General features: G+C 38.1%; 1 protein-coding gene across 1 annotated transcript in view; it reads left to right on the top strand.

Annotated features, from left to right (window-relative positions):
- The window catches only part of DCDC1 (doublecortin domain containing 1), a 420863-nt gene that overhangs the window by 234314 nt on the left and 169422 nt on the right, over positions 1–17127 (top strand). Inside the window, exons 18-19 of the mRNA XM_034769879.1 lie at positions 6008–6166; positions 6584–6741. Coding sequence (XP_034625770.1) covers positions 6008–6166; positions 6584–6741 — 317 coding nt within the window. The remainder of the gene's footprint in view (positions 1–6007; positions 6167–6583; positions 6742–17127) is intronic.

The raw sequence follows: 17127 nt of genomic DNA, 5'->3' as shown, positions 1-17127 counted from the left end.
GGTGTCTCTTTTAAATTTGCTTTTGTTCTTTAATTTTTAATGCTTTCCTTCATCATTATTTTACACATATCTATTTTGATTTATAACTAGTTTTATATAAATAAAAATGCAACGTTATTCTTAATTTAATTGATATAAGAGAATTCACTTGGCCAGAAATCAGTATTTGGAAGGAAGGCTAAAGCTAAAAACAATATAAGGTGCTACTGCCATCTGAAATGAGATGCATGTTTCATTGCTTTTATATTCATTTATTAAGAGAGGCTTAAACACATATGGGGCTGGAACTTGAGCTCCTTAAGCCAAGGTATTGCTATGCCACTGGCTAACAGAGTTTTTAATGTAAACATTCAAAGAGCCTTAAATGTAGTGATTTTGTACATGGAACAAAACATAGAGACAGCTTTAGCAAACAATGAGATATTCTTTCATTAAAAAGAGATGTAGAAAGGCCTTTCCACATTTTGATTGGGAAAGAAGGGAATGCCTATTTATGGTATTTGTGTATTGTGGGGACTATTTAAAGGACAGTTCTCAAGTTAAGTGATTGTGAGGCAATTGTTTCAGTAAAACTCTGAGTCAGTGACCACATAGCACCTTTAAACAGTGGGGATAGGAGTCAGGTCATTGTTCAGCTTGCCAGGGAAGAGGGAATAGCGCTTTACAGCCAGGAGGGGAAATGAGGCTCAGAAGCGGCTGCAAAAGAGAGTGTGGGTCAGTGTAGCGACGCTGATGCTGAATCTCCTCCCCAGGGACCAGAAGGGCTGGGGAGTTCAAACGGGGCAAGCCCAGCAGGAAAAGCCCCTTTTTCCAGGACCAGGGAAAGCAGCACCCACCCTACCTCTCCTTGAGGCAGCAAAATGCCAGGACCTGCTGTGGGTGTTGTGCTAGCTGCTTCTTTCTAGGGGGCTGGGAAGGAATTTTTCCCTCGCCACCAGATTGGCCAAGGTTTTTATTTTTGCTTTCCCCACAACGGGTTCAGGGAGGGCTTTGTTATGGTGCGTAGGGAAGGGAGTTAGGCTATGATGTCACAACTCATTATATAAGTGTGAGGCGGCTGCCCAGTGCAGGGACTCCATAGGGAAGGGCTGCAACGACTGGATAAATGGCTTGGTAAAGGTCTTAAAACACCGTAAAAGAAGTATTTGTTAAAAGAGTGGAACGGGAAGGGGATATTCGGAGCTCCTATGACTGGCACAGCAGGTAGCTAACCTTCCTTTCACCATAAGCCTTATTTGATGGGGGAATGGTAAGGGAATCGCCCTGCCTCAGCCTCCCTGCACCAATCAGTGTCTCCTCTGAGAGACCCCTTTCCTGCCTGCATTCCAAGCCTCTCCCTGGGGAGGGCAAGAGGTGGCCAAGCAGGGAAGGTCTGACTTTTGTTTCTGAATTTGCAGATGTGCCATTGAGCTGTGGAAGGCCTTGGGTGAAGGCCAGCAATGGGTTGGCTGGGGACCCTGGGTGGAAAAAGAGGAGTCTGGCAGAAGGACCCTGGTAGTTAATGAATGATCATGGAGTTACCTGCACTATCCACTTTTATCTGCTGGGTAGTCCCAGACATCTAATAATAAAGTTCTGACCTGATTAAAACCATATCAGGTGTCTCCTGTCCTTCTTCCAGTATTGCCGGACAAAGTCCACTTCTTAAAAAATAAAATCAACCAACAAACTAAAACCTACTGCTTCAGGACTAAACTGAAGATGATATTAAAAATACCAACCAACTTACCCTCGTGATTGCCCTTTTGGTAAATACAATGGACTGCTGGTTGTTGTGCCTACTCTCTAACAGGTAAAGGAAACACCACTCTTCAAATACATTACTGGGGGAATAGGAATATATTTCTCTGAGTATATTTGCTGTCAAGAAGTTCCTTTTCAGTGACTGCAGTCACATCAAGTCTCTGAATGACAGTGTTAATGTGGGCAACATGAGTGCAACGGCCTTTAGTGCATAGTGTTGACAAAGAGACTCTTTTTATTTTGTATGGGTGAAGATGAGTGTCCTCATGCTGCAGCTTGAATGAATGAATTCTGGCATATTTTAGGTCAGTTCATATATGTGGGCATTAGGGATCCATGGACAGTAGCATTTGGTTAACATTCACTCTCTTCTCCCCTCCTTGCCCTTCCAACTCAAATAATCGGCTGTATACCACTAGTGGCTTAGGTGGGGTGATGTCCAGTGCCTTTGGCAAAGATTAATTGAATTGTACTTACCAGGACCTAAAAAGTTTCAGTGGCTCTTGAATGTACAGTGAATTTTCTGAAAATGTGAACTGAAATGTTGGGAACATGTACAGTGTTAAAATCTGCTAACTTACAGAAAATAATAGAATACTCAGTCCAGCAGGAAATCAATAGCAGGCCTGTCACTAGCATTGTCTGCCTGGGACCAGCCTTCTATTTTCCTCCCACTCATATGGACATTCCATCGGAATGATTAGATACTACTGTTCACATAGCACTGATGGACTGACAGAATGGAGCGACAGTAGAAGTGTTCTCTCTTTCTTTACCTGCTGAGTACAGCACTTCGTCCTTTTTTGTTATGCACAGTGATTTTTCATGTGCTGGCTTTTTAAAACCCTTTGTGTACTCTCTATATAATATTGACTTCCAAAATTTCTACTACTTGACTGCTGACAACAGAACATTTCTGATCAATTCTGGCCTGCGTTTGACTCACTGAGAACTGGGTGCTAACAATTAGTAGTTCTAATCCCCAAATGGTGTATTTTTCTATATATTTCCCAGCACATTCACTTTATCTGTAGTGTCATGTTTTAAGTTGCAGCATGTGTCAGCCAACAAGAACTGACACAGTAAAATGACATAATACAATGTAATGATATGTGACACATTCATATTGAAAGGGGAACACACTTTCTTTGGAATTGATATCTGCTATTCACTGATTAATTATATTTGTAAATAATTTACAATCTATTATTTATACTGCTTAAATATAACTGTCTTCTGTACTATGTAAGTTTTTATAGGCAATACTATAAAATGATCAAATGCTGTACTATAAAGTGCTTATTCCTAATCTGACACTGATATAATCTCTTTCCAGTCTCTTGACAATATCATTGCTGTAAGTACAGTAAAAGTTAACCTCTCCAACACCTTAGTGTTATGCATTTAGGATAAATTAACTTTTTGGGTTTGTTCCCTAAATATTATCTTCAAAACTGTAATTTTTGCCCTTCCTCATAATGGGCCAATTTCTATGCTCTTCACTCTCATTTAAATCAATAGAAGCTTTACCTGAAAAATAACGTCAAGTCTGATCTCATTATAAACAAGGGTAGAAATCAGATTTCAATTACTTCTAGAAATCAATAAATGCTAACTGTGCTCTTTAATAGCCATACTTTGTTATGGATTGTGCATTTATGCCTACCACTGGCATCATCATGAATATTGTGCACCTACAGCAAATGTAATCCTAAAAGTGAAACATATTAAAGACTATGGGTACATTTTTCAAAAGTGCCTAAGTACCATTTTTAAAAGTGATTTATACACGTGGGAGCCAATTGGACTTAAGTCACCTAAGTCACTTAAGCATTTTTTAAATGTTTATGGGAGATCTAGTGTAGTGTATCAGATCTGAGTTAAAGACAGTGATAAACTGTGAATAAACAAGTGAGAGTGCTGCATCAAATTCTAGATACACAACTAGCGAGACTCAATATTATTGACGGCAGAAAAACATCTAATCTGTTCCTCAGAAAATGAAAGCCACTTATTGTACTGCTTTTTCTGTTTGAGAAGTTTACTTTAAAATACAGTGAGTTCAGAAGAAAAAAATCCTCACAGATGAAGAAAGGTTGACTGTAAACTAACTGAAAAGAAAGACACTGCAACTAAGGCACAAAATATTGAACTTTATCATTAGATGCATCAGCCAAAATTGATAATATTATCAACAGCTATTGTGATGTTAACATTATCAAGTGATCTCAGAATATGTGGAACAAAAAAGTTCTCTCAGATCTGCATGGCAGCCCTGATGTTCTGTTTTCCGTTTGGGCTCAGAAATGTCATTGATATCCGTGGGTAATCTACAGAATATTGTTTAGAAAGGGTGCTAAAATACAATAGCAATAGGTGCTTTATAAATGAAATAGATAGATTAGATGGACTGGACTCAAGAGCTACCCAGTGGAATGTTTGCCCTTGTGCTTATGAAATATACTAATAACAGCAGTCACTAACTTCTAGTGTGTGTTTAGCAGACGATGTCCACAGAAATATTAATGAGAAAGCATGTATTTTTTAAAAAAATTGATATTTCATATTTGCAGTTTTGAAGTATAATACTTAACTAGTGTTTGAATATTTTTCCATGAAAAAATAGTAAAAGTGATCATAAAGCTGTAAACTACATTTGTGGCTGTCAAAGCCCCACAGGAAATACTATGCCTCTAACCTTTACACAGTGTTTCTGGGAGACTACATCATCAAAGCTAGGCCCTAGGCTTCCACTTTTTACAAAGGGCTCCACAGCTCTACTACCATGAGACTGAATCACTGTCTTCAGCACTGCTATTTTTCACCATGGCTCCTTCAGCAGGACCAAAAGAGTATAACCCTCCAGTTGGGAACTTACCCCTCTTCAGAGCTATGCAACCAGCAGATCTTTTGCAATGACATAGGACAGCCTTTTCAAAACAAGCCATCTTTCATTAATCAATTGACATTCAGTGTGTAGGGTCCTCATATTAGAATAAAAAGCAGAATTTATAAACGCGTCCGTACTGGCAGTGTTGTCTGCCTCTTTGGCGAAAAGCATCCAGGATTCCATCTCTCCCACTGCACTGGGCATCAGCATTCTTACAGTTTTCCCACACATTTGTCATCTACTGCTTTCACATGTTCTGCCTCCAATGGCTGGTAGTCATTAAAAGTTAACGTCTGGTTGTTGGTCTTCCATTGAATTTCCAAGGTAATGCCATTCATGTTGACAGTGCTTGCTAGTTCATTCATACCAACCAAGACTTGTGTATTGTGATCAACATCCATCTCGTATTCTCCTGTCCCAGAGGATAAATTGATTCCATCAGTTCTAATAGGTCATAATACAAAAGTGATAAACTGAGCCATGCATATTTTTCATAAAAATACATAATTTCCCCACATTCTCCATAATGACTGTAAGCAAAAAATACTTTCATTTAGGCATAATCCAGGCTCTTTCACCATGGCCACCTATGACCCTTTGAAAGCTACTTAGGCTGAAGTAGCTTCTGAGTAGTGACAATGCAGTCACTTCACAGCCTGGGATAAGGAAATGAGACTGATCATGTTACCCTGATGGAAGATATGGTGATTTTGTTGTTGGTTAAGTGGCTGAGTTTGCAGATGTCCCTTCCTGCTAGGAAATAGGATGTTATTGCTAGGATATGATAATTTCACCTGGAGCATTTTAGCTAACTTGATAGGCTAGCAAGGTCAATAGTTGGCAACTGAATTTTATTTTTAGTTTGTTAAAAAATAAAATGCAGTCATTTCACAGCTCAGAGCTTTTTTTCCATCTGAAATGGTAAAACATGTTTGAGTTCATGCCTTTTTGCAAAGTGGCATTCTGCTAATATCTCATATTTCAGAGCCTAGCTAAATATGATGCTCATATTTAATTATATATAGTTACTTAAAAATAGGGATACAATATTTGTTTTATCAGAAAGTAAAAAGAAAAACTTTATTCCATTTAAGTGGGTGTTTCAGTCTTAAAAGCCGTCAGTTCATATTCTTAAGTTACTTCTTAGCCTTTGCATAGTGTATTTTTCACTGTAGTACATCTGTAAAAGTCATTATGTAAATCTGAATTAGGAAAACTTCCTGAAATACAAAGTTATTTATATGCAGTAACTTTTGTGACATTGCCTATATCAACCACTCTTCCCATAATTCCTGGTGTGTAGTTTGTTGTAATTCTGCTGATATACCCTAATGTTACTCTTTGTCACTCTTCTGCCTTTGTCCTTTCCTGCAGGCTTACCCTGAGTTTGTCCTGACCTACCTAGAGGAGCTAAATGTAAGAGAGGAGGTGACCCAGATGGAACACCACATCCACCATGGGGCCTGGTCTACAGCTCATCAGGAGATAGAGAGCAGCTCAGCAGAAGAGGTCACTGTACCAAGCCAGAGGCAGGTCAGAGACAGTCTTTTCAAAAATACATTTTGAAAAGAGAGAAGTTAACCTCTACCATCTGTAGCTGTTTAAATAAATAAACTTATTTGCTTTTGTTAATTTAAAAATGCGAGACAAATACATTTACTAAGGGAAGATTTTAATGAATGCAACTTTTTTTTGTTCCAAACCTTTTACAGTTTGAGCCTCCTTTATTCCACTGAGTGACAAATTGTTGAAATTGCACATTCTGTATATCTGAAAGAAGTTAAAAAATCACTGCTTCCTTAGATTTCTGTTTCTTGATAAATCTTGACATAGCGATTTGGATTTCAACATTTTCTGTTGATCAACAGAAAAAGTACTTATTTGAAAAAGTAGTCACATACTATTCTAATTAACAATGTATAAATTGCATGGTTGTACTTCATTTTTTAGGTTCTGCAAAAAAATGTCAACAACTCCAATCAGAAACAACTTTCAGGACCTTTGGACGCCCATTTAATGCCTGCAGGTCCCCTAAGGGAGTCTATGCAGCTGACAGTCGCACTGGTGAGGAAACTAGAAGAGAAACATCCTAAGGCCTCAGCTCAAAGGTAAGCCACTGACAAAACTGATATTTATTGTTCAATGACATTAGATGTTTTCCTTCAGTTTCATGTAAGATTGATTTCCTGGATATTATTGAAATATCTCAGAAGCCCTCTGGCTTGTAAGCAAACATGGATTTTTGACCAAAATTAATGAAAAGGGGTGACATTTATGTGCATAAAGATTGATGTGTACACCCAGTTTGATAGTAATTGGGGAATTTACTTTTAAATTCTATGCATAAACCTCATAGAACGCAAAGTAATATGACTTTTATTGACGTTATGTGACATGGTTTGTGCCACTAGACTTTTAGGATTACATAATAAATGTTTCATTATAAACCTGAAATTTAGGCTGAGCTGAAGCATGGCATAGCACATTGGCTCCATAGCCTAAGAGTATATTTTGGTTAAAGCTATATCTAAAAAGTAACCTTCTTAGTCATTTGAAATTACAGAGGGAAAGTATAATAGCAGTTTCAAGCTTCTATAATTAACACAAAAATATTTATTTTTCTTACATTTATATTTGATAGATTATCCTCTTTGTGGGCAACCATGTTGAATTATTTTAGAGCAAAATATTAAAAATGATTGGCCTACCATTCAGAAGACCAGTCTAGTAGACATTCATGGTATTTTTTTCAACAAAAATTCAATATTGAATTTTAGCAGCTATTTTTTTTCATATAGCACGTGAACCTTGAAGTTATAGTAAGATTTGCAACATCAGATCAATAATATACTTTTAAAAATTACCTTAGTAATAGAAGTTGTCCCAACTAATTAATCATAATAAAATAATGTTAATAAAATCATATAATACAAATAACTCCAAATACTGCGGTGTTCAGATTACTGAAGATACCTTTAAACTTCTTCCTTTCCAGGAAGTATTGCACATAGATGAATTGCCATTGGTTGATGCTTTGATTTTTCTTCCTGAAAGTGCTGTGTTTTATAGCCAGTATTTCTGGGAATAATGTACTATATTAGTTCTAATACAACCTAGTAATTATACAGCTCATCAAAGCACTGAAGAGTTTTAGCAAAATCCATGAATAATAATGTTCTGCCAAGCTTTAAAGTTAACAATTGTTAATACTATTGTGTTTAAAAGATAAAATGTAAGAGCTCCACATCAGCTAATACAGGCTACACTGGCTCTTTCAAAAATATTTTGAAATACAAAGTTAAGGCTAGCATAACATCATTTATTTATTCTACAAAGCTTAAAGTATATATTCCTAGGGTCTTAAATTATTGTGTGATGTTACAGTGTTACCACGTATTATGTTACATTGCATGTTATGACATGTTATGATATATGCCACATGACCTAAGCACAATGGGAAAAGTTAAGAATAAAGCGTACTAACTATCAATTTACATGCTTTGGGGTATTTTTACAACTTTACTGTTACTAAAATGATATGATTTGGAGGCTAAAGAGCAGCTCTGACAGAACACAGGCTTTGATTCAGAAAAGTATCCTTGTAATCAAGACAGCGCGGTCTGAACTTTATGAATCTCCTTAATTCCCATGGGATTTATGTCTTATTGAATTGTGGGCTTTTGTAGTAAGAAGTAAAACACATACTAATATCTTTAATTTGTAACAATATTATTTTATAGTCAATAACATTCTGGAGTAAAATGTTTAAGCAGGAACAATATTAGTTGATAAAATGTTTAGGTCACCTTCCTTATCAAACATATCAAACATATCAAATCCTCTATATTCTTTTCCTCTGCTTTTTTTGGTCCCAACCTGTGATATAGTATTGCTGTAGGCTATTAAATAACTGCAACATTCCACCTAGTTATAGTTTGTAAAACATGTTGAGCATCTTTCCAGAAGAAAAATGCTGTATAAGTGTAAGGTATTTTATTTAATAAATATATATTTTGTGATTGCGAAAGCTATAGTATGCGTGTATAGCAGTAAAACAGCCTATTGAGATCTATTTATGTAATGGGGAGAAGGGAAGCCACACAAATGAATGAAGTATGCATAGAATAGTTTTTTGTAGAAACCCTATCTACATATCAGGCCTGGAGTTCTTATTTAGGTAAATTTCTGTGGAAGTTCTTCTTCAGGAATGGACCCAGTAATTTAAGTTAGCACATACTGGGGTTAGTCACTCTCCTTCATAAGCTGTTCAGCTGGTGACCAGCAGGTTTTGGATCCTGCCTATTTAGTGAGCCACCCAGCCCAACCTGAGTTTGTGTTTTGTCAGCTATTGGCTTGACCAAAAGGGATAGCTGTGTGTGACTGCAGGAAATAAAAACTCTATTATGTTGGTAAATATTTCCTCTTCACAGTTTTGTACTTTAAGGTGAAAGTACTTTCAGGATGATTGTAGTTCAGAGCTGTCATCACTAAATGATATTTCTCAGGGAGCTGGGAAACAGATTCATTTTCATATGTGTAGGTTCCCACAAAGTGGGCAGTGAGTATAGCCTCATATTGACAGAACAACCGTCATTTGGGTAGCTTTAATTGGGGCAGGCAGAGCTCACCCTTAACATGGGAATCTGCCATGATAATAATGTCATCAGAGAAAAGCATCTGGGGGCATGTTTGGGATTAATAGACACTGTTGTGTAAAATTGACTGGTCCTTTAGTGGTTTACTTTTAAGACAACCTGTAATAAAGTTGTGTCCTTTACCAAGAAAGCTACCATATTATGTCATAACAATAGTGTATCTTGGGATAATGCTATGGTAGTATATGTTGCACATTATTATATTTAGAAAAACATGACAAGACAGATGATACTATAAACCTTGAGTAGGGAGAATGGCAAGATACAAGGCTGAAAGAAAAGTAAATGTCTGACACCCAGAGTTTTGGGTGGCATCTCACAATCACTGTACTCTGTAATGTTTTATTGTTTACACTGAGCTATAAAATAGGTTCTACTCACTTGGCTTGGAATTTTCCATGATCAATTAGATTCTTATATTAGGCTCTGAGCTGATATAGCACCTAAGCACATGCATAGTTTTAAAGACATAAGTAAGTCCTAATGTCTTCATTAGGATTTAAGCACACACTTAAATGCTTTGCTGAATTGGCTACTTCATGAGCACAAGTTTTTGTTAATACAAAATACTAAATAGTTAACAGTATGCATTACTCCTCATTTTTAAAAACTGAGTTGAAATTTGAACCATAATTTGCTGGAATCAGTTCTAAATCCCATTAGTATATTTTAAAAAAATATATTTACAATATGCTAAAGGTATATACTACTCACAATACTTAGCTGTAATGAAAGAATGCTGTATAATTGAAAATCCTGACAAATAATTTTAGATAACTAGTTCTATAGTGGTTTCTATGTCCTTTCTGATATTGCAAAGTATTGAATAAAATAGCCATTGTCTAGAAGAATATTAGCTGTATATTTGAAACCAAATATTCAGAGTTGCTGCCATTCACTTTCTTGTGTGTAAGTTCTTGAAAGGTTATAATGATGAATGTTCGGTCCTGCAATGGGAGTTGAAGTCACTCAGCACACTGAAGGACTGGGTCCAAAATGAACAGTTACTGGGATCATGTTAATGCTTCTGTTGAAGTCAATATAGTGACTTAAACCACTATAAATCTCACTAGGCAAACCCCTTTTTAAGCAAAATCAATGGGAGTCTGTATACTACATATATTGAAATTTGATATTTCTAGATGTATAGAAAAATAAGTATGATGTCAATATCTAACTGGAATGATCCATAGTGTAATTGTAGCCGTGTTGGTCTCAGGATATTAGAGAGACAAGGTGGGTGAGGTAACATCTTTTATTGGACCAACTTCTGTTGGTTAGAGAGCTCAAAAGCACGTCTCTGTAACCAACAGAAATTGGTTCAATTTAAGATATTACCTCATCCACCTTGTCTCTTGAATTATCCACAGCAGATTCGGTATATATTATTTTGTGTAATATAAAAATTAAGTATTTTACTATTTTCTGTATCTACATTTCAACTTTAACACATAAGAATTTTAGAATGAAAAAAGGAAATGCAAAGATTCTCTTTGAATCTTGTCCAGTCTTCAACGGGAGAATTGCAATGTCCTCCTCTGAATCATTAGGGGCAGAGATAGATGTGTTAGCTGTCATATAGCATATTAAGCATTTTAGTGTGGGAAATTTCAAAAGTAAAATGAGGGGGAGTATTTAAATTAAACAATTTCAGGCTTTTTGTAAGCTCAAAAACATGGTCTACATTAGTGGGTCTCCAGTAGCTCAGAGAAACCCTGATGTCTGTTCATATGGGATACCTGCGAATTGTGTTATGTATATGTTCATAGGGATTTGATTTAATATCAGATAATGGGAAACTTAAAGTTTATGTCAGGTTTGCACTGAGTTTACGACTGTTCTCTAGAAGATGTCAAAGTCCAGATAGAAAATTAGGATGGCATCCTCTTTTCTACTGGATTAAGGCTAGGATTCACAGGTTAACGTAACAATGGCTCAAAAATGTCCTTATCTTCATACCAAACTGAACAGAAGCCACCACAAAAACCTGACAGCCATCCTCAAATTGGTGTGCTATAACTTGCCCCATGAGATCCTGGTAATATGGCCCTGTGACAGGGGGCCCGGTTGGCCCAGTGTGAGGTTGATACACCCCACCTAGTTGTCGGGATTCCCGCTTAGATCAGGTAATTGCAGTATGGGGGGCTCCGGACCCCTGGCAGGGCCAAGCAAAAAACAAACAGTCAGTAGCCCCCTGAGTCTCCAGGCTGGGGCCGACAACAACAGTTGGAGTTCTGGCCCTCTGGGTAGGATGGAACAATGGTCAGCCTGCAGCCCCTGGGCAAGGCTGGGCAAACAATTAGTCTATAGCCCCTGAGCCTCCTGGCTGGGGCAAGCAGTTGCAACTGGGGTTCTGGCTGTCTGGGCAGAGCAGGCCAAACAAACAGTCTATAACCCCTAAACCTCCTGGCTGGGGCAGACAGTAGCAATTGGGGAATCAGCCTCTGGGGCAGGGCAGAACAGTAATCAGTCTGTAGCCCCTGGGAGGGGCAGAACAAACAAACAGTCTATGGTCCCTGAGCCCCCGGGCTGGGACTGAGAGCAAACAGCAGCCACGCCTAGTGGTCGGAGGGGTGTGGTAGGGGAACACATCTCCTTCTGCTCCACCGGTTCTGACCCAGCGCCCTATGAAGCTGGGGACTTCCCCACTAAGAGTTTAGGCATTGACTTCTACTACATCCATTGTGTCACTTTCTACCATAAGTTGCATCCCAGGCATCTCTTTGGCTGGTGGCGGCTTGGCATCCCCATCAGTCTCTGCAGGCGGCGAGTTGCCTGTAATGTAGTCTGGGTCCATGGGCTCTGCTGCTTGGAGTGTTACTGGCCCCTCTGGAGAAACCTGCAGTACCTGTCCTTCCTCCTCTGCAGCCAACCCCGACTGAGTGGGGCTGTTTCCTTTTATCTGGCTCTTCCATCTGGAGCATGCGCAGCAGGGGAAAGGGAACGTGGCCTCCTGGGCCCACAGGGATTTGTCTGTCCCTGTTGGCCCAGTGCAGGGTTGATATACCCTGTCACAGGCCCAAACAGAAAAAAAGAAAGCAGCCGCCTTTATCTCATCAACACTAGCAGATAAAATTCCCCATAGAGGGAGATCAGTTCACTTAAAATCATCATTCCATATTTTTAAAATCTGGAGGTCACATTCTTTGCCTGATACAATAATTCCTTAGTGAGATTATGTAACCTTCAGTTGGCATTACAGATGCTATTCTTATCATAATATACCTATATGAAGCCACAATATAGGGGAAAGGAACACAAAGAGTCAGGAAGAATGGATCAGGATAGAGAGGGATGCAAGGCAATTTCAATGAACTTTATGCTTAAATCCTAACCCAGCAAAGCACTTAAGCATGTGAATAGTTCCATTGATATTAAATGGGACTAATCACATGTTGAAAGTTAATCATATGTTTCAATGTTTGCTTGGTCTTACTGAGTCACTCCTCAATCTATAACTACAAAAATGTACATCTGGTCCTGACAGTTTCTGAGCACTCCAGCAAAGCACTTCAGCACTAGCTTAAAGTTAAGCACATGCTGGAGTGCCTTCTTGGATCTCAGCAGAGTGCTCAGCACTTAGTAGGATCTTGTCCTAAAAGAGAGAGGTCTGCTCAATCAGCCAGCCAGGTCCAGAGATTAAATTTTTTCAAGATTTATTAGCTTAAGAAAAATTACTGAGGAATAGCCCTAAGGCATTATTCTCCCACTCCTATCAATGATACAGCTACAAATTGGTAGAATTGTTTGTAATAGTTAATAAAATATTTGACTTTGATTCTTCAAAAATGGTTCATTCATTGTAAATTCCAAGTGGTCAAAACATAGATAAGAACCACCATCTATCTCTGTTTTGTAGAATATGTTTACTACATGATGACAGATGAAAAGGTTTTAAAGAGATTTTTTTGTTGTTGGTGCAATGGAGATAAACAAAAAATATTTCCACATGCTGTAATTTAAAAACAATCCTAAAATGTGTTTTTTTGCATTTTAAAAAGCCTATATTTGTTCATTTTATGGGAAAAACATCTTTTCACTGAAATCCAAGTCAATTATTTATGATATATATGCCATGTAAATGTTCTAAAGGTTAAAGCTTTGAATAGGTGACAAATTAGCTTTCATTACATGCTTTAGTTGCATCCTGACAAAATTCTGGTCTCTGTATCAGCTAGATATCCAAATTCAATTTTCTGTTCATCACTCAGATTAAATGTTACAAATCACATTAAACATGGCACAAAGGTACAATAAATGTCGAAGTCTCATGCTCTCCAAGCATTAGGACATATTTGTTTACATTAGTATATCAACTTGAGCAGCTTACCTTTATTTAAATTGAATAGGGGTTGTGGAGGGAGGACTATAGCAGCCGACAAAGCATGGTGACCCAGCTTGTCACCCAGTGACCTGTGAGAAGGAAATAATGAACTGTGAGTAGCTGTCATCTTAACTGTTCCTGACAGTTTGGCTATGGGCACATCTGTGCTAGTTGCATGGAAAGGCCTTTGTTGTTTTCCCACTAGTGACTTTGCAGACCGCTGTGGGGTTTGCTAGCTGCCCCGCTCCTACACTTCCCCTCCCTTTTTAGTAGGGAGAGCAGCTGCCACTGACAGGGCTGACATTTCTTTTAATGATTTACTTGGCATTTATTCCATTAAAAAACAAAAATCAAATAAAAAATATTAGAACTTTTGGTTATTGTGATTTTATTGCATGTTTTCATGTAGGATCATGCTGCAAATACATCTTTATAACTATGTTTTGCCTTATCTGCATAATCAACTGCTTTATTTGTGTGCTCAGTATTTACTGGCAATCTTCTTCCCTAATACTTTGTCCTACTTAATGATTTTTAAGTCACTAATGAAGCCTTGATAGTGTTCAACATTAATATTTTTAGGTGATTCAAAGTATTCTTTGACATGTATTTAGAGATAAAATAGGCTCCTGTTCCTGGTAAATTTTTTTGCTGTGGCTGTTTTTTGTTTAAGCTAATTCAATCTGACAGGAAACAGCTATTTCTGCTTCTGGACTGACCATAGTATCCCAAGCTATTTTGGGGCAAAGCAGTGCCAAAACTGAACAAATCTTAGGTAATTTAGCCCAAAATACTAGCATATTAGCATTTTCAACTAGAAGACAGTTTGTTTTAAATACAATACTGCTTATTTACATAATAGAGTTCTTAACAGTTGATTTGCAAAAGATAATTGTTACCAAAAAAGGTCATTACTTGCGGAAAGGAATGATGCTGACACAGTGACTCATAATGCATAAGACATCTACTTTAACATAGGATAAATGTTGTTCCTGTTGAATCTATTTAACATAATTGGAGTGGGTAGTTACAAATTCATTCCAGGAGCTGAATTTTTAAAAGGCTTTGTTAATGCTACAAGTGCAGCATGCAGGAGTTGAAATATTCTCTTCTCATTATTAGTGCTAAGTATTTGCATGTTTTGGCATGTTTTGTTGTCTTTTCATGTTCACTGCCAAATTTTGGTTTTTCCAATTAGTTAATTATTCATCAGCAAAGACTTCACCAAGGTTTTCATCAGGCCAATAAGAAAATGTAGGTATGGAAAAAGTACTTCTGAGATAATGTAATAATTACAATATCAATATATAAAACGGTTGAAATTCTCTTCACTCATGTAAACCCTCCAGTAATTGGACTTAATATTGGTCAGATGGTAGGGTGGGGGTGTGGAACTGGGGAAAATCCACATTCCGACCCAGGGCCAGGGCATAGAGTTACAGCTCAGTCTCCTTGAGAGCTGTTACACCAGCCTGCAGTTTATTCTAGAATAGTGGCCTCTGTCCACTTGTGTGGGGTGTTAGTCATTAGATGTACTACATAATCACAGATCCCATGGCTCTAGTGCCATCCTCTTCTCTGGCCTATACAGAGCTGATGTAAAAACCTATTGTGGGAAACAGGGGATGTGCAGGCCCCTTGCACAGCTGCTGTGCAGTAAGACATGCATAGTGCAGAGTGTTTTTTAGGTGCCTTTGAACCCAAGTGTCAGAGAGTCATATAATTTTAGGCCAGAAAAGACCACCAGATTATCTAGTCTGACCTCCTGTATATCACAGGCCACCAGCACCACCCAGCACCCGCACACTAAAGCCAATACCCCAAATTAGACCAAAGTATTATAGCCAACAGGAGACACGATATGTGCCACAGGAATAGAATAGGAGGAACCAAGCTGCACCAGTGCCCAAGGCCCTCACAATGGCAGGGAAATGATTAAGTGAGATATACCCAGAAAATCCTGGCAAATGATTTCACTCACTTGTGATAAACACACGCAATTTACACAGACACCCACACCCACACACACGAAATACAGCACTTTTATTATTATTGTGGTAGTTCATAGGCTCCTACCAAGATTAGCTCCTCATTGTGCTAGGTACTGTATATTCAGATAAAGAAGACAGGCACAGAGAGGAGACGTGACCTTCCCAACTCATATAGCAGGTCAGGGGCAGAGCCAGGAATGAACCTATGTGTCCTGACTCTCAGTCCAGTGTCCTTTCCACTAGACCACACTGCCCACCAAGTTAATACAATTCTTGAACCAAATCTTTTTGCTTGAATAGAATAGCCAGGAAATATGTAGATTGTTCAGCAACCAAACTTGCAGCATGTGGCATTTCCCCGATATTGTATGAAGCAGTTAATCAGTTTTGAAGCCCGTTTATGAGCTAAACTACACACACACACACACCAACCATTCAGCTCAAAAACAGTTTCTGAAGTAAAAGTGAATATATTGAGAAAAAACTGAAATGGTACATTATTTTTGCCCTGATGACAGTCAGGGCTGCTGTGCAGCAGAGCTATTTTCAGACATCAGTCTACAACTTCTACCAACAACAAATGCTAATAAGAGTATAAAAAGACTTAAATACTGACTGAAATCATGGAGAGGACTGTTTTATGTACAGAAATGTGCATCAAGTAGTAGAACTTTGCTTAGCCTTTGCAAACCATAGTGTTTGATTTATTCCCCATTCAATATATTTCACTAGGTAAATGGAGTGCTTTCAATGTTTTGTAAAAATATTTGTGAAAAATTTGCTCTTTCGCATGCTACAAAGTAGTAGAGAAAGGGGGTAGCTCTAGTACTTCTGAAAAGAAGGATATTACTGCTCCTATATGCCCTATTGATGTTTGTTTTTTTCAAGAAATTACTTTTCTTATGATATTAATAACTCTCTATTTTGTTACCATAAGGATTTTAGTAAACTGAAACAATGTACATTCCTGCTTCTCTAGTAGGGTTCTAGATTGGGATTTAGTGGCATTCAAATCTCTGCCTAGCTATCTTTCTGCTGTGGAGGAGAGCCCATCAGTCCCCTGACTGACTGAGTTGTCCCTCCTTCTGAGGAAGATTTAATGTGAGCTGCCAGTCTTTATTTGGGGGAGGGGAAGGGCTGGGAGGACAAGGAACAGGGTGGAGTTTGTTTGATTGGATGGATTGGATTGCCTTTATGGGCGTCAGAGTTTGGTTACCATGTTTGTGCTGTGGTAGTAATAGGCTTCTAGGCATGTTCTAGTTCTACCTAATTACAAAATTTGAGTTTGAGAAGGAATTTCTAGAATGTCCAGTAGGTTATGGTGATTTTTCTTAGCACTTGATTATGTCATTAGTGTTATATCTCTGTTTAGAGTTTAGTCAGATGGGATTGAGGAATAGTTATGGTTTTTGCCACAGTTTGAGTGGCAGGAGTCCTTGGTTGTGATACTTTTTTTCTAAAAATTTATCTGAAAATGGAGCACAGAGCCAGGAGCTGAGTTGGGATTATTAGGATGCGTGGAAA

Source organism: Trachemys scripta, chromosome 4 (genome assembly GCF_013100865.1).
Source record: "Trachemys scripta elegans isolate TJP31775 chromosome 4, CAS_Tse_1.0, whole genome shotgun sequence".
Lineage (NCBI taxonomy): Eukaryota > Metazoa > Chordata > Testudines > Emydidae > Trachemys > Trachemys scripta.
This window is presented reverse-complemented; position numbering and strand designations above follow the sequence as displayed.